Below are 24,249 nucleotides of genomic sequence, written 5' to 3' on the forward strand. Positions count from 1 at the left end.
TTCAGAATTGCAAATCTTTTGAGACAGATGTTGTCCTTTTTAGCTGAGTCACATGCCTAAATCCAAGGAAAGTGTAGCTCTGTATTTACCTGAGCAAGTGTCTTTCAACCGTCTAACTGACTTCAGAACTCTGTCTTTATTTGTGATTGTATTATAACCAATAACTAACATTCCTCTTTAAACAGCTGATGATCTAGATTTGAAAATGGGATCTTCTATTTTCTTCCTCCATTCCCTACTCAAAAAAAAAACCCCACTTTCTTGAAAAGGGAAAAAAATCACAGGACTTTAGTGGAAACTTTAAAATCATGAGATTGTTCTGATCTTCTTCCTGTCCTATATGTTTTACCCAGTTACTGAAGAGGTGCCCACCATCACCACAGCCTGCTTACCTTCATGAAGATAGTCCACAGCGTCACAACGATGGTCCACAAAATGCCCAGTTGTCAGAGGTCTTGTGCGTGATTTCAGTTCATTTTTCCTTAGCTCAGAAAATAGAAATGTCACTTCTAGTGGATTTGGTCCACGTGTACATCAAGATACAGCTCAGGGTCTTCTGATTTCATATGGAATCAGAAAACGAATCTTTCACTGATCAGAGAGAGCATTTTTGGACTAAGGTCCGTCGTGTATATCTGAATACTCTTATTCTCCCTTCACATCCACTTCAGTGCTCTTTAGCGTTTGTTCTCTCATGCCCTTTGAAGGTCTCGTGTTTCCTGTCTTTGAGCTTTCTGAGACTGCTCTGAGCCTATGACCACCATAAAAGACTTCAGTGATAATGCTAACCTCTTTGTATTATTCACTCTCTCAATTGCTATAATGAAAAAGCAATTTTGATATGTTAAGAATAAATTTTAATAGGAAGAACACATGTTGTACTTCTTCTGTAGTTGCTAATTTCTGCCACCAAAGCGAATTATTTAAAAGTGAATAAATTGATTAGATAGACTAAGCATTCAGCCCACTTACATGGCTTAGTTCTCACATAGTTCCTACAAAGCTACAACATTTGGATTGTAAATACTACGGAATGGAGTTTTTAGAATCCCCCTACATTCTGTCTGCCCATCTGAAAGAAAAATGTTTTGTTTACAGAAGCATATATACTTTAAGCATAGATAATTTATTAATCATAAATTTTAAACCTCACTACTTAAGTTATTAAGAACTGATTTCTTATGCACTTCAGCACTCAGACCTGTACCACCAAAATCAACAAAAGTGATAGTCAGTCGAGTCAACTGTGTAAACTCTACATCTTTAGCTACCTTGTGCTACCTCTGTAATCGGTGCAGCCCAGGCTGCAAATCTGACGCTAAAATAGACACCAAAGGCTGCTCAGAGGACTCATACCCTAAGCATGCTTTTGGTGCCGTTGTCTGGGAGGGGGATATCGCTGCGTGATGTAGGCACTGGAAGTTTAATGGTTTTAAAGAATGACTGGAAAGTCAACGGGGATGATGTCCATCATCAGGGAAGACAACGGACAAAGGCAGTGACTCCAAGCCACAGACCTGAGAGCCTCGGGTCTCTTCCTGCGGGGAAGGATCACTATATATACGCTAACACTAGTCTTCTCTGCGAATCTGCTTTGGGTTGCTATCAGAGACAGGAGACCGAGCTGGATGGCCTTCTGATCAGACCCAAAACAAATGGGTTTGTGTTCTTTAAAGGGTTCCTATCATGAATCTGTATTTAAATTCATTTTGTTTCATTCCTTGATTTTGTTCTGATCAAGGTAGATATTCATTTTCTTTGTTAGCGTATATAATTAATTATTTCCACTAAAATTTTCAGCACTTGTAAGGATAGAATCAGCTTTCTGAGAATTTTAGAAACAAATCTTCTAATTAGTTAAAATCAATTAAAAAGTAATGACACAAAAAAATGCAACAAGTCTTTAAAGTAATGTTGACTTAATACTGGACCACAGATACTATAAGATAACTACAGTTGTATGTTTATGTTTGCATGCGTTTGAATGTTTTCTGCATTTCCTAGCTTTGGGATAATCGTTATCTCCCTCTGACACTTTTCTTTATCCATAAGCTATGTATTCTTAATCTTATTTCTTTATAATGCAAAATTTTTGTTTCTTTTTTGTTTCTTTTCCTTAGATATACTGTATGATATGTTAGAACTACAGCATTAACCTTGTGCTAAATAATTTCCTTTTTGATTCCAAATTTTTGAACAGGACTTCGAAAGAGGCAGGTGTGGTTCTTGGAGGATGTGTGTCCATTTTTATGTTAAGCGTGGTGTGCCATGAGAGGGGAACTTTGCGCCACGTAATGTGAATACTGACACAAGTTAAAAAAAAAAAGAAAGAGAAGAACAAAAAATGAGTTCATTATGCATAACCCTCACTAGTGGTTCTTAATAACTTGCTTCCAGATGCTCCGTAGTAACCTGGGACGGAATAACAGTGGAAGCACAAACACTGCTAGGACAATGTTGAAGAGGGTTTTGTAGCTGCCATTTTATTTTTCGGTAAAAAAATGGAACAGCAGTCCTGTAAGTCCGTGACTGCAAGCTTTTACTCTTTCCGCTGGTGCCAGTTGAGCGCTGGGAGGGACAGGTGGCTTGGGAGCAAAAGAAGGCTTTTGTGATTGCTTGGCAGGGCAGGTCTGTGTTAGCGAGCAGCAGCAGTTGGCAGATTGGATTAACGTTCTCCTAGGGGCTAGACCTGGCACACGAGCTGTATGTTAATACCCGTAACCTAAGTTGATTCTGAAGCTACATTTGTGGCCAAAAGAGCATCCATTTTACCTCCACCGTGTTGCAAAGGCGTAAATCCTCAAGCTGCTGCCAAAATTCCCTTTTGGCATCATCAGCAGAGTAAGAGATTCAAAAGCGTAATTTGGAAACAAATCTTTTAATAAGGAATAATTATTATGAAACAGCTGAGATAAATAATCAGTTTGTGGAACATTAATAGCCAGCATTATCTTACAGCCATCCATCCATTACTGTATTGGATATTGCCATCGCGCTTTATTTGTGGCTACGTTACATTGCAAACCAGAGGTGACCCCGTTTGCGAAGGAGTAATTCTTTGGCTCAGCTGGTTCACAGGCCTTTGTTTTGGGAGCGGGAAAACCAGCTTCTAATCCCAGCACTCTCTCTGTGTGTTTGTGGGAGAGATTTACATGTTAACTGTGCGTGATGCCGGCAGCACATGAACCTATTACACCTGGCTTGAGTTTGAGTTACAAGAGCTCCTAAAATGCAAGTCTCCATGGTATGAATATGCTATCAGATCCTGATGTCACCTTGCTGTGAGATTGTTCCTGCTCCAAGGAGCCCTTTGCAGTGTGCGGGACAGAGGACAGCTGGCCTTTTACGTACCTGCATCATTGGATATCTGTTATGAACATTCTCTATGCACCAAGAACAAACTTATAGATTAAGGCCCCTTCAGGCTCGTCTTGCAATGATTTAATTTTCAGTCTTAGACAAAATACGTTGAATTGTTGAAAGACTTTAAAAAGACATAAAGACTCTTCCTGATGTTTCACTGCCTCTTGCTTTACTCTAGTCTGGGTTTCTTGTACAGACCATTTTTTTCTCTTCTTCCAAATCAATTGCTAAAATTTCTTTAAACTTCTAGAGATACCCAGTAGCTGATCCTTGATTTCTTATGACGCTGGATATCAGTGAAATAGTTCTGTGTTCACAGTGACACAGCAGAGATCAGACACCGACCCTCTGGACCTCTCTGAGACACTGTTCTCCTGGGGGGTTTTGTACTGTTAGCCCAAGCACAAGTATGATGTAGTCTGAGACTGCTGCTATGAGTTCCTTCCCTTTCCAAGACAAATAGTTTCCTTCCTTTTCTCAACTGTAATAACTATGCATTCCCCAGCTTGCTCCATTTGCCCAAATATTATTTTAAGTTAGTTCCTGTGGCATACAGAGACAGTTATAGCAAAGATGCCAAATGCACCGGATGCCAATTGATCCTAAACTCCTTCTTCTTACCACTTTTCCTAATCAAAACTATTTCTGCTATCTCTCTTCTTTCATTAGCTCCTCAGATGTCACAGAGTGGCACAGCTCTCTTAGCATGCACTTTCTGTAGCTGTGACCACGTTATGCATGTGGCTAATCATCTGGATATTGTGCAGCGGATAAATGCAATCCCAATAATGTTTTTGATAACAGCTGTGGGTTATTTGGCTGCCAGCTGAACCAAGACATAGGAAATGCTTCTTGATAGCATTTCATTATGGTTTTCCTAATTTATTAGATGCACAAAGAGAAAAGTGCAGCGCTCCTTGAGGACTGTAAAGACAGGCTGGCACCCGGCATGAGACAATAGTTAGGGATACATGACTTGGGAAGGAATAGCATATAAATGGATAATACAGTGAAGAGACAGAAGAGAATTTTCTCTTTCAAGAAAAAAAAAGGTCAGAATCACAATGAATTCAAAAGGTTAGAATGTTGAAAAGAAATTATATGACATTATTGGTTTGTTTAGTTCTTGCAAACAATCAATCTTCACTGAGTTTAGGGTACAAAATACTGATACAGATTTTGTTGTTTTTTTATTGCAGTGACACAAAAGGAATAGATATTCATGTGTTTTTTCAGAGCACCTAATTCCAGATTTGTTACTATGGAGTGCCTATTAGCAATAAAATTGTGCTAATACTTTGCTAAAATAGTTAGAGTGGGGAGAATACCACCAATCAATCTGTCACCACTAAGAGGAGAAATGAGGAGATCTAACTGCTCACAAATGATGCCTCAAACCGAGATAACAGCTCTTGTTTTAAATCACAAATATGCAAGCAAATGAAGAAAAACTGAATACTGTAATACTATTAAATATGAAAATTGAATATTATATAAATATGTATACATATATATATACTGTTGAAAGATTAGAAGTTGAGCAAAAAGGTTGCCAGAAAGTTAGTGCTCAGTTATAGAATAGGATTTTACATCTGCTTAGAAAGCCAGTTCAACACATAGTGGAAAGAAGAGGATATTTTATTAACAAAATGGAGTGGTTCACATTATGCATTAGTTTTCAGGCTGTACAGCCCCAAGAAAACCAATGAGATCTTATAGAATTTTAATCAAGGCAAACAATGCTGGCTGTTAGGTGAAAAATTAGCCTTTGATGTTAACTTCTATCAGAAACACAGACAATTCTCCAAATAGGTACAGCGACCTGCTTTAAGTTCTCCAAGGAATATCATAAAGAAGTGTGGCAGTGAGATATTCTTAGTCTGAGAATTATCCTTTTCCTCCTGGAAGATTTATAAGAATGACATCTGTTACCCTGTAAAAATAACACAGTGTTTGCCTGTTGGTGACTGACCGATACACGAATCAATGTGACTGTACGGTGGTAGCTGTGGGTCGTCTTTTATTGTGCATGGTATGCGCATGTAGGAGAAGGAAATGTAACCTCTAGCTAGGTTAGTGTTTGTGATTTTCTCTGGCGAGCTCGTTTTTTTTTTCCCTAGTTCATACTGTTTGAATAGTCACACTGAATAAATGGGTCCAAATCCATCCTTTTGTTCTTAAATAACATATATTTGCCATTTAAGTAAGCCCTACTGGACTAGAACCCACATCCTTAGAAATGGCACAAGGAGACACTGCTCTGTCATCCACAGCATACTCCCCTCCGTGGAGATGTGGCACTGAAGTTGCTTCTTCCAATTTGTTTCTGTAGGTCATAGGAACCCCAATTTACCCCTTGTTATGGAATTTGGGGTGGAGGAAACTCTGCTCTGTTGCTGTCTGCTCTAGACCCTGTGTAATCCCGGTGGAATGTGGTCAGTTCCAGGTTTCTTTTGTTGATTGCATAAAATGAAGTCAGTGGCTTCACAGCAAAGTGTTGCTCTCTGGAACCACTTCTGCGTTCTTCTCAGCCGTGGAGAGGTAATTGCCTTTCCTCGACATGAGCGGAAACGAATAGCTCGGCCTCTTAACACCCGTTATGATTTCATTTCCAGCAAAACATGCACATGCTGCAGAGGATAATGTAGATTAAAAGTAAGGCAGATCTGTGCCCTGACCTGGGATGAAAAGCCCGGTGGGAGTGTTTTTCTGGCACAGTAGTTTTAGTATTATGATTTTTACAGCATTCATTGATCGCAGCTGGCTTAGGAGTTTTTGTGACCTGATTTTGATAATACCTAGAACCTAGGTACCTAGTATTTTGATAATATCTAGAAAGTTATAGCACTTTTAAGCCTGTTTTAATGTATGTTTGCAGTATGGCTTGGCACACAGGATCTACAGAACAAAATGGTTCCCCAAAGCTTTACTACCTTTGAATATGCCTCTCTCCTAAGAGGAGCTGTGTGTTTTGGGATTCAGAAAAAATCAGGGCTAAGAATATCAAATCAGTGCAACTGCTTTTACTGCACCCCTTGAACAGATAGGGGAAAGGCAGAGGGTTAATATCGGTATTTTGTTGATAAAGACATCAGAAACACGGAAGTTAAATAAAATGAGCACTAACATTTAAGAATTCAGAGACCTCTTTGGATTTAAGAAGTATACTAGTCTCTCTATGCTGCTTTTTTCCCTGGGATTTTCTAACTAGCAAATAAGATGAATATTCTAATTCAGCTTGAACCTATCTGAAATTTTTATTGAAATATTAAACATGTATTAATTTCCTGAAATGTTAGAATAATTTCATTTAGTTTGCATTTCTGAGAGGAATACAACTATTTTAGTTTTCAGAAAGACACTAAGTCATGTTGTATCTCTGTCTGTTTATGGGGGCTTACTGTAGTGTGTTTTCCAGACATATTTGAAACATTAAGAATGAGAATGAATTTTGAGCTGCATGGAGTCTTATCCTTAAGAACTAAAATAACAATTAATACCTGATCCTGAAATCTTTGCTGTGTTTACATGAGCAAACCTACCGATTTTAAGGATTTATTTGAGAAAGTACTGCTCCTGTGAATGAACTCTGCCAACTACAAGCCTTTGAAGGCTACATGCTACAGGTACAGTTAATGTGCAATACTTTAGAGTCCTAATACTTTATGTAAGGGGAAGAGGCTAGTTTCTCCTTTAAAGTGCACTTCCACAAGATCTGGCCAAAGACCAAAGGGAGATGACAAGTAATGTTCAGATAACAAAGGAGATCTCACAGGAGGCACAGACTTGGCTCCTCAGGCCTCTTTGATCTTCACATCACAACTATTAGGATTCTTCTTCTACCACCACCCTTTGAAATGCCTTCAACTTTTTTTTTCCATACTCCTCAATTCTCTTTTTCCAAGAAAAATGTTTCACCTCAGTCTCTGTTAATTGCTCTTGCACATCTCTAAACTCTCTAGCAGGGCTGCGGGGAATCTATGCCAGAGGAGGGAACATCAGCAGATGTCCTTAAAACTTCTCCTAGCTATTTTCTTCTCCTCCAACTAGCCATTTTGCTCTATCTTCTCATGAAGCCCTCTGCTCATACTGATTTTTTAATCTGGCTTCTGCTTCTGCCCTGTTAGCAGACAACAGACCATAGCTTGTTATCTTGAATGACAGTCCCTCCCAATTCACATTTTATATATTTACATCATTTCCTACATCCTACTACCAAGATGTTTTGAAGACAAAAATTGTTCAATATTTTTTGGCATTGTGTTAGTAAGTATAAATAAGAAAGCAATTAGTACAAGTCTTACTTCCCAATATAAAACTACTTCGGACTTTGTTTGCAAAAATGCTTTCCAGATACACCATGCCAATATATTCCACACGGCCCTGTGTTGTGTTTTTGCATTGTAGCCAAATTTACTCTCCCAATGCGTTCTCTTTAATGAATTGTAGCAACTTTAAAATTACAGCAATGCTGGAATACAATTTAGAATCATAGAATCAGTAAGGTTGGAAGGGACCTCTGGAGATCATCTAGTCCAACCTCCCTGCTCAGCAGTATCACCTACAGCATGGTAGACAGGGTTGCATTCAGGCAGGCCTTGAAGATCTCCAGAGAAGGAGACTCCACCACCTCTCTGGGCAACCTGTGCCAGTGCTCCGTCACTTTCACAGGGAAGAAATTCCCCCTAATGTTCAGGCGGAACTTCCTGTGCTTCAGTTTCTGCCCATTGCCTCTTGTCCTGTCACATGGGGCAACTGAAAAGAGTTTGTCCCCGTCCCCTTGACACCCTCCCTTCAGGTACTTGTACACACTGATAAGATCCCCCCTCAGTCTGCTCTTCCCCAGGCTGAAGAGGCCCAGCTCTCGCAGCCGTTCCTCATAGGGCAGGTGCTCCAGCCCTCTGATCATCCTTGTAGCCCTACGCTGGACTCTCTCCAGTAGCTCCATGTCTCTCTTGTACTGGGGAGCCCAGAACTGGACACAGGACTTGAGATGAGGCCTCCCCAGGGCTGAGTAGAGGGGCAGGATCACCTCCCTCGACCTGCTGGCAACACTCTTCCCAATGCAGCCCAGGAGACCATTGGTTTTCTTGGTCACAAGGGCACATTGCTGGCTCATGGTCAACTTGTCATCCACCAGCACTCCCAGGTCCTTCTCTGCAGAGCTGCTCTCCAGCAGGTCAGCCCCCAGCTTGTACTGGTGCATGGGGTTATTTCTCCCTAGGTGCAGGACTCTGCACTTGCCCTTGTTGAACCTCATGAGGTTCCTCTCTGCCCAACTCTCCAGCCTGTCCAGGTCTCTCTGAATGGAAGCACAGCTCTCAGGTGTGTCAGCCCCTCCTCCCAGCTTGGTATCATCAGCAAGCTTGCTGAGGATGCACTCCATCCCCTCATCCAGGTCACGGATGAAAAAGTTGAACAGGATGGGACCCAGTCCTGAGCTCTTGGGGACGCCACTAGCCACAGGTCTCCAATTAGACTCCACGCCACTGATGACAACCCTCTGAGCTCTGCCTTTCAGCCAGTTCTCAATCCACCTCGCTGTCCACTCGTCTAACCCACACTTCCTGAGCTTCTCTAGGAGGATGTTATGGGAGACAGTGTCAAAAGCCTTGCTGAAGTCAAGGTACACAAAGTCCACTGCTCTGCCCTCATCTACCCAGCCAGTCATTCCATCATAGAAGGCTATCAGGTTGGTCAAACAGGATTTCCCCTTGGTGAATCCATGCTGGCTACTCCTGATCACCTTCTTCTCCTCCATATGCCTGGAGATGACCTCCAGAAGGAGCTGTTCTCTGGGTGGAGGTGAGGCTGACTGGCCTATAGTTGCCTGGGTCCTCCTTCTTGCCCTTTTTGAAGACAGGAGTGACATTGGTTTTCTTCCAGTCCTCAGGCACCTCTCCAGTTCTCCAGGACCTTTCAAAGATGATGGAGAGTGGCCTGGCAACAACATCCGCTGGCTCCCTCAGTACCCGTGGGTGCATCCCATCCGGGCCCATGGATTTGTGGATGCCTAGCCTGCCCAGAAGGTCTCTAATCCTGTCCTCCCCAGCCAAAGGAAAGTCTTCACTTCTCCAGACTTTCTCCCTCACGTCCAGGCTCCAGGATTCCTGGGGGCTGCCCTTAGCAGTGAAGACTGAAGCACAGAAGGCATTCAGCAATTCTGCCTTCTCTGTATGTCACCAGGGCCCCTGCCCCATTCAGTAGTGGGCCCACATTTTCCCTAGTCCTCCTCTTGCTGCTGATGTATTTGAAGAAGCCCTTCCTACTGTCCTGAACGTCCCTTGCCAGACTCAATTCCAGCTGGGCCTTAGGCTTCCTCGCCACATCTCTACATACTCTGACTGCATTCCTGTAATTCTCCCAAGTTAATGCCACAAGCTTCCGTCAGATCTCTGATATTAGCATTATAACCTTAAAGAGCTCTTTGTGGCTTTGATATAACTGAATGTAGCTGGTTACTATTTTATTTGGCATCATCTGAAACAGGTAGATCTATAAAGAAATAAAATAAATGCTATCTTTCAGTGAGTTAATTTGAGCTTGTACACTTTCCCAGATATGCCTCTTTACCAGTGAATGGCCTATCCAGGAGTGACTTTAGGTATCTGAATACCTAAAAAGAGAATGTGTTTGGGATATAAGTTGCTAGTATTTGTCTTTGCAAGGGAATGAATGAATTGCAGATATGGAAGGCGGAGTAGCATCAGTTTCTGCTTTTCAGACAGAAGACTGTCGCATTCACTTCCCTACTCTACTTCATACACTTCCATTCACTTCAAGGGTTGTTATGCAACATTGTAATTTACTAATATCTGGATTTGAATTCCAGCAGAAAATTTTGTTTTAATATCTATGCAATCACATGTCTTATGTTGCTGTGTCTGCCCACTGAGTCCAAACAAGATGAAAGCCCATTAGACTCATGCTATGCAGCTTGCCCTTGAAAGCAACTTACATAAAGTCATGTCTACTTAGCTTGATATGATGGCAATGTGCCTGGGATGGTCACCACTGCATTTTTGGGACATTCTGTGGTTTCTAGGAATTAAAAAAAAAAAAGTGTAAAACCAGAAATACCTAGAAAAAACATTTATGATAAACTTGATTTATGAAGCTAGTATTACAGAAGTTCCTGTTCTGTTCCCAAGGACAAAATGCTTTATGAATGATACTGGAGACCCAGTGATTTAAAAATTTAAGTAGATGTCAAATGGAATAATTGTTAAAAGGTTTTTTTTATATATGTTGTAATGGGACAGAATTGGAAAAGTGGGTGGCTGAATCAGACATACAAAATTCACACTTAAACCCTCACACTAGTGCCCTGGTTCCAGCATTGCTCAGCGTTGCCCATCTTGTCAGCTACAGATCCCTATTAAGAGAGATATCGTTACTAAAAGAAAATCAGTCTATGAAGCCTTAAATCACTGGCCTTGCTAAGCAAATATGTAGTAAACTCTCCCTTCTGAGATGCCCTACAGTGCAAGCTGCTGAGCTCCTCCCCAAGCCGCAAAGAGTGCAAACTGATATGAAGATGCAACTTCACAATTTACCAGGTCAAACAAACTTCAGGTCAGCTTTGTGCCCTAAGGCAATGGGGTTTCGTTTGCTGGCTGACCCGAGTGTTACAACCTGCTCTGAGATCACCAAGTGCCATTCCTTGTTTTATTTATCCAGAGTAAAGCAGAGAAATATGCATTATATCCCTGTTGTATCTAGTTATAATGATGGAGAATGTCTCCAGCTGACCAAGGTGTCCTCATTAACGATTGTTCTATATTTAGCCGTTGCGGAGAGCATGTGCCCCCAGTTTAATCAAAGACCTGGTAGTCATGGTAATGACACAGAGCATCTGGATGTATACGATTTACCAAATACTGTAATAAAGTGTAAGATGAAAAGAACACACAATAATGTTAGACAGATTAATGTATTGTTCTTTTCTGCTACAGACTGTGATGTTTTTCTAACAGCTCCCTAGCCATAAATACTAGATTTTTGCAGAAAAAGAGCCCTACTAACACAGGTGACAATTACTAATCTCTTCTTTTTTTTTTTTTTTTTTTCTGTTTTGTTTCTTAATTTCATTTTGCAGGTGTATCAGCATTCGTACACAGCATATTATGTCCTCAGCAAAATACCTCATGGGTAAGCAATTATTTAATGTCTTCATTTTAAATCTCAACCATTAGGACTCTGCAAAATATTGTGTATCGTGACAAATAGTTTTCCTGTGACAGCCCTTTGCAATGGTCTGGCATTCAGCTGCAGCATCCACTGTGCTGTGTGTTGTACAAAAGATGACATTGCCTGGAAACAGAAGTACTCAGCTTCCCTGGAGTGTCATACTACATGAATTTCATTTTCCAGTTTTCAAGTTTTTGGCTAGAATATATAGATGTGTTGGCATCTGGCTGAAAGCCCCTCTTGGATACTCACTAGAGGCCTGTCACAGAAGCTATACAGGGATGTTTTGTCCCTTGAATTTGGTCAGAATTGAAGCATTGCCCTTCAGTTTTGAATCTCTCAGCAGATTCCCACGATATGGACACCCTGTCCAGTATCTCATCTGAAAGCAGGTAGAACAGTACTCTGTTCCCAGGATCCTGTTGCCTCTTAGATGTGTGCACTGACAGTAATATTGAAGATGACAGCCTTCCAGATAATAGCGTATCTTTTCAGAGGGCAAGAGGTAAGTGTAGACAAACAGCAATGCCAAATAGGCTTTACTTAGTGTTTCTAAGCTTATCTGAAGTATGTAGCTCTATCTAACGCATATAACATGAAAGCTAACATATCATGAGTAGCAAACTTGTCACACAGTGGCTTTTCATTTAGGACCTTCTATTCACTGAAAGTCCTGAGGTAGGCTCACTATTTAAGGAAGGCATTAATTAGCATAAGGAGATTGATTCTTCTTCAGCTTTAATTAGTTGTAATCTTTTAAATTCCCCTTTCTCAGTCTGTTATTGTGACATTGCAGGTAACTTTCTGCAACTCTAACCCCATCTCCCTGCAGCTAACCTCACCTATGTTGTTTGTCTTGGCCCCTTGCTCCTATCTGCTTTTTCACTTTTACTTATATATATATATACTTTAATGACTGACTAACCAGTCAGGCCAGGAATGTGATTACAACAACATATATTTAAGTATTTAATAATACATACTGTTTCAGAGTGACATTCGTGTCGTATCATTGGCAATGCACAAGTTGCACAGATAATTCCTCCAATCGTTATCAGCAGAATATACAGCTAAAAGCCAGGAAGGTATTGCCAAGCTGTGTGTTCTGCAAATCACATTGGTGGTAGCTGTGTAGAAATGGTAATTAGGGACAATATAAAACAAAAGTTCAGCTCTGCCACTTCTGTAGAACTTTATACATGTCTCTGGTTCTAAAACAAGTAATTTCAGTATTCATCATGCTTGTTCATGGGCTTACCATTTTTATAAATTATGACTAAACAGGTAGTAGATTGTTTGGCTCCTTGCAAATCCTGTAAGTTTATAAAAATTTGCCTGACTTATACACAAGGTAGTCATAGGATCACAGGATAATTCAGACTGGAAAAGATCTCTGGAAGTCCAACCTCCTGCTCAAAGCAGGGTCGCCTACGAGGTCAGAGCTGGTTACTCAGGGCTTTATCCAACTGAAAATCTCCAGCAATGGAGACTGCACAGCCTCTCTGAGCAACTGGTTCCATTGTTTATCTGTCCTCATGAGGAAGACCTTTCCCCTTATATCCAGCCTGAACATCTCTTATTTCAATTTACATCTGCTTTCTCTCATCCTCCCACCATATAGAATCATACAGAGAATGGTTGAGGTTGGAAGGTACCTCTGGAGATCTAGTCCAACCCCCCGTGCTTAAGCAGGGTCACTAGGACACTGTGCAGACCATATACCATACTAAATGGGACTTAACTAACAATAAACATGTGCCACAGTATCTTCGTGAGTGGGAACCTCTGTGGGAAAAGCTAAGGACATACACTTCAGGTGCAGAACCAATTTGAATGGAAGATCAACAGAAGGAGAGCAGAGAGCTCCCTGCCTGGACTGGTGCTTCCTGGTGCTTCATCCGGTTCCCAGACACTGCCCAGCCTCCAGGTCCTCCATGCCCTGGAAGGATGCCCTGCTCACTACACTGTTAACATTGAGGGATTATAACAGGGTATACTTCCTTCAAAAAAAGGGATAGATGTTACTTCATTAATGTTCTCTGGCTTTGAGCATTTATACCGTGGGCCAACTTTAGCTCCCATGGGGATGGAAGTGCCTCAGTGGCATTTAATACAGGAATGATATTTTAGGTGCAAAAATCCCCTAAGTTAGGCATTGCAACACCTAATTTTTAGAGGCCTATGCCCTTTTTCCAGTCCAGCTCCTTTGGTACAGTAACCAATGGGTTTAGTACAGACTGATTAGCAATATACAAATCCATTTCTGAGATTTTTTTCCCATACAAATGCTACTTACCGGATGTTCCTCAAGGATAGGTCACACTTAACACCCTAAAACTAAAAAAAAAAAAAAAAAAAAAAAAAGAAAAAAAAATGTTGAAATAACTTTCGTTGACATCCACCTAACAAACAGGAAACAGCATTTTATACAAAAACTCTGTACTAGACACATATATATTTTAAAATCTGTGAGCCCTAGAGCTCATGAAATCTGCTTTCCTACCACCTGTATCTTGTGACTGACTCACCTCAAAAAATCATGTGCTCTGCATTAAGGTATTTCCGTATATAGCTGGAAGAGTTATAAAAATTTCTCAGCATCATCCATGCATGCCAATGCACTGATGTCTGAATTTGATAAACTCTAGACATCGATGTTTTTCCTTCCCTTGCCTCAATCTAGTCTTGTTTTTGGGAGAGTTTTTTGAAGGGTTTGCCTTTTGGGGAGGGGGGTCCTTTTTTTGTTGTTGTTGTTGTTTTGGAGAACTTACTGGATTTAATTAACTTTTGAAAACTCCATCTTTGTGTCCAGTGTATCTGAAATTAGCTTGTTAGTTGAATCACTAAACCTGGCTAAAAGCAAAAGCCTTTGGCTGACAGCTCAGTTCTATTCCAGACAAAACAGAAATGGGAAGATAGATGTTTCATGCATAGTATATATGAGAAATGCTAAAAATTAACAGTAAAGGGATCCAGGCAGTTTGCTACTACTGCATAACCTTTGTTTGCCCCTGACTACCAGCTTCTTGTCACCTCCAGCCTAAATCACGTTGCGCACTCGGCTGCGTTTCAGCGTGCCGTCCTTGTTCGGTTCAGGCACAGCGCCGGCAGCCGCAGCGGTGGCTGTGTCAGATGGGAAGTGTCGAGTATAATCTGAAGATCTGGAAAGGGAGATAGTGCCCGGAGGCACATGGTTGTGCCCGGCGGTGGGGTTCCCGTGGTGGGATGCGGCGATGGAGCAGGCAGCTGCTGGACGAGGAGAGCTGGAACGATTGCTGCGGGTTGTGTTGCGAAAGGTGGTGTTTACAAAGCGGTGGAGGCTTCCAGCACATCCAGACATTGCAAACCACGCTGAGTGGTAACAGTTGCAATGCTCTTTCAGGTGATAATATTGTCTGTTTTGGTGGTAGCTCATTGACTTTTCCCTGGAACATGGGACTTTATCATTCCTTTGGAGTTCTGGATGTTTTTAGGGCAATGCGTAAGGATAGAGGGCAAGTGTAGCAGCAGGCGATGGGGCAATGCATCAGCTGCCCTGGAAGCAGAGCCTGTTGGAAGAAGGCAGGAAAATCTCTTCACCGCATATTTCATGTGGGAGGGGGACTGAACGTTGCTCTAACTGATGTGCATGAGCGAAAATCATTGCGGTCAGGAGCACAGTGCAAGGTGCTGGTCAGTTTGACACCCTAGGTCCTCAGGTGACAAAGAATTTTGCAACCTGCAGGTAGCATCCTTTCCCTCCGCTGGCTGTTAACACAGGATGCACTACCTTTGCCATTTCTACAAACACCGTTTTTGTGCATTAGACCTCTGCAAGCAGGCAGAAGCCAGGGTACTTCCAACCCCCGCAATGTGCGCTGGTGGTGCCTCAGCGTACGTCTAAGCCGGCAGCCGAAGCTTGAGCACTGGGGAGCAGACTGCCTTACCCTGCAATATCAGACATTCATTCCAGGAAACAAGTTGTAGACTATGAGTTTCCCTGTATTTTCTCTATCTTATTCCTTGTCCTCGGCTCGTCAGGAAGGCCAGACAGTTCAGGCTTCCTACCCACTCACAGCCTTGCCATCTCCTGCTGAAGCTAACTAATAAGGAAGCCAATTAATCTAATCATGGCATCACTTTAAATAATGCAACATTCATCTGTCAGCATAAATTGCTTTTTAACGGGAGATTTCTGAGTACTTTTCGCTGGGTTCTGCAGACTCTCCAGACTCAGGCTATGTCTGAAGTCAAAACGACCTGAAGTGAAGTCTGGGAGCTTTCCATAAGTTTGAGGAGCCCATCTGAGCATATCATTAGCTCATACATTGACCAATAGTACTTTTACCCTTGTATTCTTGTCATTCCATGTGAGCTTCTGGGGAAGAAACTCCTTGCACAAGTAGGAAGAGAGCAGTTTTGCTCTCTCCAGGCGGATTAGCATCTGCCAATGAGATAGACCCAGGGGATCTTATTTAAAAATGAAAATAAGGCTGAGGTAAAAGACACTGAATATCCCTTCAGGAGCTCCGTGTGAATTTAATTTCCCCCCCCCCCCTTTTTTTTTTCTTTCTTTCTCTCCCTCTCTCTCTCTCTCTCTCTTTTTTTTTTTTTTTTTTTTGTCGTCCTCGTCGTTATTTCAGCCTTGTCACAGCTTTTCTTGACGATTCCACATAGCAAACTCTACAGATTTTGTCACATTTCCCTTCTCTTTGTGGCGGCCGTGGTTGCAGAGCCACTTCGGGGGTTTCCCAGGGGCACACACCCCCATCTGCAGTTCTGGTTCCCCTGGGCTGAGGACTTGGGGTGCAGGGCAGGGGGTGTGTTCGGTTCAGCAGCTTTCCTGCATGTCACCCTTTTTCTTCCTGCTGCTCACCCAAAAATCTGCTGCTGGCACTGGGTGCCATCTAGTGGAATAAGCTTATGCAGGTGAATCAGATATCCCCTGGTTCAAAGCAGCCCTGTGTCATCCTCCCATTTTGCCTTTCCCTGCATGATGCTGCTTTTAAGGTAACTGCTGATAACATTATGCGTAGTTTTGCAGAGCTCCTCTTGTAATTCCACAGTTTTACTTGCCGTATTGTAATTGCCAGCTGGTTATAATTTATTTGCAGTGCAATAGCATCAACAGGACAATATCTGGACTAGGGCTCTCCTGTGTGAGGTCCTGGCCAAAAGTGGGGGAAAAAAATATTGTGTATGCTTATTTCCTAATGCTGTTTTGTTTAGCTCCAGGGAATATAAATTCAGCCAATATGATGTAGGCACCAGGTAGTGTCCTGTTTATGAACTCTAGCAACCTAAAATTGTTTTACTCTTTTGTGGATTTCAGTAACATTGCTCCTATTGAGTCCACTATGGAAGATCTTAGTCATTCAGGTTCTTCACTGAGATAGGAAAAAGTCTTGGTTCATTCCAAGCTTTTGTGGTCAGTCCCATGTTCCCCAATGAATACTATTTTCAGCCTTGCCTCTCTGCCTTGGAAAATAATTTCCAATTTTTTGGCATTGAATTTTAGAAATACTTTAACAATTCTACACAGTATTTTTCAGCTGCAACATGTGTTCATGAGGACATTCCTCCTCAGGCTGTGCTACCCGCCATCAACACTACATTGGCCTAGTTAACAGGGCCCATAAGCTGCTTGTGCTGCTACCAGTCCCTGATGGTGGACAACTGCCCCGATCTGCTACTACAGTCCCTGAGCAAAAGCTAACTTTAGGTTGATATCTTATGAAGTATCTCTATCCTTAAAGTCTTGCAGTGGCTAAACAAAAAGCATTTTTTACAGTTTGATGTTGTGCTGATATTCCCTAAAATAAAAACCAGCATAAAACATGCAGTTTCTTAAACCTCCCAGCATTCATCCGTTTCTGAATGAGCTGTTCCCTCTGAGTACAGCTAAGTGGACAGGAATACTACAGACCCCCTTGGCCCCCAATAAGTCCTCACCACGGTGTGAGCATATCCAGTTGGGGCATATTGGCACCAGCCCCAAAATGTGCTTACAGGGATCAGAGGGAAATTTAGTCCTTATTCCACTCCTGAATAATTGTTTTTATGGGCGGGAGGGAATTGTACACAATAACTTCTATGCAGGATTCGCATTTCTTCTCAAATTTATACAGCATAATCAGAGGAACTTGGCAGGTGGATCAAAGGAGCAATCAGAGGGTTGAGTTCTGCTCTTCCTACCTGTGCTGCAGAGCGCTATAAAATATTCCACACATCCCCCACGCTGAACTCCCATTAACATCAAGAGAAGTCCCATGTGTGGAGCAAGGGCAAAATACATGTTGGAGATCCACGGAAGTGATAGCGAGAGGAGGAATTGAGCCCTTGGTTCGCTGTGAGTAAATTTTCAAAGTGATGACTGTAGATTGCTCTGCAGAGCTCTCACTAATGTTCCTATCTCCTTCTCTTGTACGAGCTGTTCATAGGAAAAAGGTTACAGTCGATTAATAAAAGCTTTATCAGACATTGTATATACAAAGCTAGATGTCAAAAAAAGCACAGAATCCCTCTGCACAGTTTTATGTAATGCATAATGTGTTAAAAGACAACAAGATTTTCCTTGCACATACTCTCGTTTCCATGTTTACAGTAAAAGGTAGACACATTTCATTTTTAATGCTGTAGTTAAAAAAAGAATGTGGGGAACTAGCTCTGCTGCAGATATCTTCCTGTTAGACCCAGCCTGCCCTGTTTTGTTTTGCTCTGGCTCATTTTACTTGCTCCTACTCTATAGCAGTCAAACATCTTTACAAATCCAGGAATTGTCCTTGCCTCAGTTTTTTCATCTGCAAAATAAGGAGAAAAATATTGCTTACCACGCAGAGGTGATAATTGCCATGGAGAGTGCTGCATGATTTCACTCTTTAACATTTATGAACTAGTAACAGAACCCATATTTTATTTTAGGAGGAAAAAGTGCTGGTTTAAATAAAATCTGTTTTCAGCTAATTAAATTTTACTTATAGGATCTGATTTTTTTCCCCCAACAATGATATATAGAGGCTGAAATAAGTCCTTATAAAAAGGTATATAAAAGCAAATGATAATATGAAATTTGTTAAAAAATATAAAACGAATACATCCTGCAGTTTGTGAAAAATCTAGTATTGTTACTCTGATCTTATCTCCTCTCCCTCTTTCCTAGTAATCTCCAACATTCTTCTTGTCTTTTTGAGGCAGTTTATTTTGTGAATTCAGGCACCTCTGCTGCACAACCTCATGCATCTTGCACCAGACTATAAATAACACCCTTGTGATCTGATATGCTTATTCTGTTGTATTTTGAGACTAGAAGAGTGGCCCTTGGAATAGGTAAACTTGATAACTGGATTGTGGAGCCTGATCTTAAATCCTCTGAAGCAGATAGGGATCTTCCAGGTGATTTCACTGGAATCTGAATCAAGCCCAGATGGAGTTGTTGGGCGCCGGTTAAATCCTATGCATGTTTATTGCTTGGAGATATATTTTGTACCTCCTTAATAAGAAAGCATTTGCATTCTATTAAACAAGGCTCTTGTTTGGGTATCGCTTGCTTTTGAGTGATGGCAGCTTGAAAAAAACTTGAAGGCAGCTCCATGCAGGACCCCTGTCTATGCTGGGAGGAGGGAGGAAGGGAAAGGAAAATCCACTTCCAGGAGGAAATCCATTTCAGCAATTCAACACCATCGTGTTTCCCCAGAGGATTCTCTGTTCGTTCATTCACCCATATTTGGTCACTGCAGCAGAGCGGGGTTTTTTTTGTTTATGTGAAATACTCTGTTCCTATGTGGGCAAAGCAATTCTTACCGCATGCTTCTCATTTCCAGAGTCAGTTGTGATGTGGGTGGATACCTTAGAAACCATATATAATGATAATAATAAAGGATTGTCCCCTGATGGGTGGATTTGATATTAAGAATTAGAATAATGACTGCTGAGACTGGGGGGAAAAATCTTGGTAATTAATAGTTAGATGAAGATGTTAGCAGTTTAGCGGAGAATAGCCCAGCAATCAACTTTCCAATTTTACAAAAAAAGAAAAGGTCAATAGCTTATGGCTCATCAGTAAAGCAAAGTAAATTTTTAAAAAAGGAAAGAAGAAAAAAGAGGGGGTTGAGGCAAACTTCTCTGTAGTGTTTGTAAGAAACAGTATTCCCTGCAAATGGAGGCAGCATTCCTCTTAAATTCTGTTCTTGAATAAAAAATGCACACACCAGGCCTCACTGGTGAGAAAAGTATCCCAGATTTGGGAATGTCCTTGGGTTCTTCAGTTCTAACAAACTTTTCCCATTTTCCTCCAGGCTTTATTCAGCCTCCAAACCACAGAAACCACCACAGAGTTCACAAACATCCCAACACTGACCATCACCAAAACACAGCACGTTGGTCAGAGTTTCTTCTTTATTCACATTTAATGAGTTATATAGACTTTTGACAGAAAAGAGGAAAAAAGGTAGATGAAAGAGCATATATATATATAGCACAATCTAAAACTATAGCACAATCATATGGTACAATATAGGCAACGAACCACAGATTTTGAAGCCCATACAATTGCTCTGCTTCCATGTATCACCCTTTTAGCAATAACAGAAAATGATGAAAGTTGTTCTCTAGGTGGTACTTTTCAAAGTGTGGTTTTTCCCTTTCTTCTCCATCCTAATGTTCAAGATTTTAAAGGCTTTCTCGCTAACATAGGAAAGAACAACATGCATTTTCCCAGGACATCATTTTTGCTGTGCCTGCAGTTGGGCTGTGGAGACACCCTGCAGTCTTGATTAACGTTTGTTGCTGCACTGGGTTGCTAAAGCGGTTCAGCCTGCTAAGCCCCGCTGGGTGTTACTGTTTCCTTACACAGTGCAAGAAATGGGTGCTGGGGGGCCCCAGAAATAAGCCAGATTTGAGGCTCCTCTAAGCTTGAAAGACTGTGGGTATCTCCTTGCCGTTGCGGAATTTATTTGGGACTGGGGTCACGCAGTCTCTGAGGACCGTCTAGTGCGCAGGTGGCCCACTGGGGTCCCCATGCTCCTTTTCCTCCTTGCTGCATGGGTCTGTGAGCTCTGCACTTTTAGGAACTGAAGCTGCTAGGCAAGTTTAATGAGCTCATTATCTATTTTTATCTCAAAATGGGTATTCTGCTTCATTTGGGAGCTCAGAACATATGTGCAAGGGAGTAGGGAGATTTAGGAAATGCAATGAAAGACCTTTGGGTGGAGAAAGGATGCTACAGCTGGGGGACTGCTTACGTTTTCTCTCCATCTGTGAATACCTCCAGGTCCTAAGCTGTGCTAAGGAATGGCAACACCGCTGCTAGGTCCGTGCTTAGCACTGGCCAAGGTTGGGATGCACATGAGTGTTGTGCCCATGCAGCCAGTTTGGCTGCAGTTCTGGCAAGGTCGACATCCTGGTGACCACGTCCAAAGGGAACATGGCAAAACCGAGCACCTTGGCAAGTGCTGGAGCCTGGGGTAGGACTTCAAGTATTTAAAGAGTCTGTATTTTTTTAAAAAAACCCTCTTTTTATGTTCATTTATCAGTCACAGCTATGAGCTAAAATGAGAGGTAACTAGGGTTTACAAGGCAGGTAGGGCTTTTCTTGCCAAAGTAACCCCTAAGGGGGTCTCTTTATGGAAAAAATGATGTAACCTCAGACTGATAACACAGACTGTGTCCAAACTAGTCCTGATTTCTTTTCAATCCTTACCATTAACCTTCTGTTTGTGGAATGACTCACCACAAATTTGGAGAAGATGAAACAGAAGTAGGAAAGGTTGCTTTCCTGTGTCCCATACCTGAGAACAAGCTAGAAGAATGAAAGGACCTTCCCTATGCAGAGTTGTGAAGACAAAATTTACACTTCATTTCAGATGTGAGCCTTTCCTCTTACATCTATACTTGAGATTTATGCATTTCTGGCAGAATAAAAGAGCTGTAGTGTCATTTTGTTCCTCTAAATAAGCAGAGTATTTTACAACTCACTTTTAAACTGTATCTAAAATCAGATTGATTGCAGTACAGTTTAATAGTTGATTAGATATGGCAATAATGGCACTTCTAAATTATGCCTTGTTTCTTTTATCTGTTGAAAGCATGGTTTATGCAGGGGCAGGGTAATTAAAGAGAAGTGTGTTTCAATATTCTTGAGAACGTACACACAACTCTCCAAGATCTCCTTACGCTGTGGACATGAGATGAAATAAGATTTTGTTCAAAGAGTCTTTCAAAAAGATTCAGAGACTACTGAGTCATTCTACTTTTATCTGAAACCCAGTAACACAAACTGTTAGATTAGTTCAGAGCACAAGCCCAAGTATCAATCTTTTGCCCCAATTAAGGGTGTGACTGAGCATCCAGTGAAGTCATATTGTTGTGAGGCACTTTTACTGGCTCCAGAGATCACAGCTGCATCTCATTTTAAGTACTAATAATCCCATATTGCTCTCTGCAGGCATCGTGTCCTGGTGCTATATTTTTATTAGAGTTTGTAAGCCAGACAAGGTCAGCTCAATGGAAAAAACTAAGGTTTCATCACAAACAACCTTTCTTGGGGACTGGCAGAATCACTATGAAGGACGATGTGATGGAGAGAAAGGCACATATGCTGAAGAGTGATCAGAAAGGGTCCAAGCTATTCGCCTAATTGTTATATCTGCAAGAAATATTTAACCATTGCAAGTAGACTCAGCAATAATTTATTTCTGAAATAGACAAGGAAAAAGCCTTTTTTAAATTTTTCTTTAAGACTGCGGTTCTGCTGATGGTTGTGGTTCTGCTGATGACTGTGTCTATAGGCATGTCTAAGACCAGGGCTCGTTGTTGTTCAGATCTTCCCCATTCATTCTTAAACATCTCAGGGTCTGTCAAGTTATTTCTCTGTTGTGGACAACAGGACTTGAAATCCTGATAAATCCAGTGACTTACCTCATGCTGTGAGTTGTAACTCTGAGATCGGAGCTGGCTGAAAAACCCCTTCAGAGTGAGATAAAATTACATGAGTATGAGAAAATTAGTTTTAAGTGGTTCTATTTATCACCTGAATGCTATCTCCTCTCATTGTCTTTTTAGGGGAGTAGATATGACTCCAGGAGCAAACAAAAAAATAAATAAAAAAAAAAAGCAGCAAAAGTCTCCCCTGTCATCTATGATTTAGAGGGGTCACATGAGAAGCATGATAATGTCATCATTTAAAAATGATGCTACCAATATCTAAGGGCCATTTCCACCGTTTGCTTACTCAGGGAAACCAAGAGATTTTGATCAACAGCTTGCTGTCCTCCAACCTGGATTACTGTGACTCTTAGCTTTACCAGTCTCTGCTAGGTTTTTAAATCGTTGTTGTAAAACTTCACTAGAAAGACAAACTTGTGCCATCATTTTACATAATTCCCAAAGGAAGTTTACTGTTTCTTTTCTGGCAAGTGATTGATTTTTAAAGTGATATTAGCATTTTGTAAGATTTTGCAGGTCTAGTACCAAGTATTACATTAATAGGTGCTTCACAAACACAGATTGTAATCAAATAGACCTCTGAGCTCACATTGTTGGCTGAATCTGACCGGATTGCCAAACCAGGGACAAATGTGTTTCAGATTCCCTCGCTTTTTGCCCTGTGTGCTCTAAATCCATGGAATTCACTTGTCTCTGGACAAAATGTGGCGTGAATGCCGTTGTTTTTAAGAATAGCTGACAGATATGATGTGCGCTGAGATTAATAGCTTCAATTTGCTTTCGTTACCTACCTCTACTTTTAGTCATGGAGAAGTGCTAAAAGAAAAATATGTGTGAATGTATGCATTAAATATTTAATAGAGAATGAACTTGAACAGAAGAGCATTCCTAATCTATTTAAGAACTTGTATTTGAATTCTGGAAGGGATACTTTTAGTTGCATCTTCCGACAATCTAATTTCTTGATTATCTGTTCTGGCAAGCCTTGATTCCCATCAGTACTGTATGTTATTCTGTCTCGCTATGATTCTCTGTGGGGCTGTGCATCTCCTGGGAAGCAATTTTCTTAATGGCACCTGTCTCCTCTCCTCCTTTGTGAATACTGAAGTAAACAAGTTATTTAATCGTATAAGGATGCCTATTCCTTCCTCCAGAAATGGTATTCCTACTTCTTGGGTATGCTTCTTTCTTTCTGCAAATCATTATCTACGGTTCTTTGTTCACTTGCAAACATATATTTTTTACTTAGTTTTATCTCTTTTTATAAATTATTATCAGTTCATTTTTTTTTCTTATTATATGTCAAAAACTCTTAAATATTATAATATTTCCAGTTCTTTATATCCCTTCCAAAAGAAATTCTATCCAAACACTATGATTCTGTATTTGAGATTAAAACAAAAAGTTATTAAAACAAACTCAAGCACTAATAGGAAAGCAGCCCATACCATATCCCAGACTTTAACTGCTTTTTTTCAGTTTCAAGCTTTTTCCGTCTAGCGTTGTGAAATATTTTGCTTGGTATTCTTGAACTAAAAGGAACCTCTCCTTCAATTACAGTGGACAATTTCTATGGTTTTTTAAGTTGTTTTTGAAGTACTTAATATAGAACACTGTCATGTTTGCACTTGGTGGGAGATTTGGTGTCAAGAAGTCACTAAGGGAAATTGGTCTTCTTTAAAATAGGAAAAAATATCAGGAGAGAGAACACACAGATGTAGAAATTTTGGCAAAAAGAAATACAGTCCCTTTAAAACTGGTTCCTTATTATTCATG

At 41.0% G+C, this 24,249-nt stretch overlaps 1 protein-coding gene across 2 annotated transcripts in view; it reads left to right on the forward strand.

Moving 5' to 3' along the window:
• The window catches only part of DPP6 (dipeptidyl peptidase like 6), a 424,897-nt gene that overhangs the window by 289,870 nt on the left and 110,778 nt on the right, over positions 1-24,249 (forward strand). For both annotated transcript variants that reach the window (XM_062567660.1, XM_062567661.1), the window contains exon 6: positions 11,462-11,514. In XM_062567660.1, the coding sequence (XP_062423644.1) occupies positions 11,462-11,514 (53 nt within the window). The remainder of the gene's footprint in view (positions 1-11,461; positions 11,515-24,249) is intronic.

This window comes from Rhea pennata, chromosome 2 (genome assembly GCF_028389875.1).
Source record: "Rhea pennata isolate bPtePen1 chromosome 2, bPtePen1.pri, whole genome shotgun sequence".
NCBI classification, from domain to species: domain Eukaryota; kingdom Metazoa; phylum Chordata; class Aves; order Rheiformes; family Rheidae; genus Rhea; species Rhea pennata.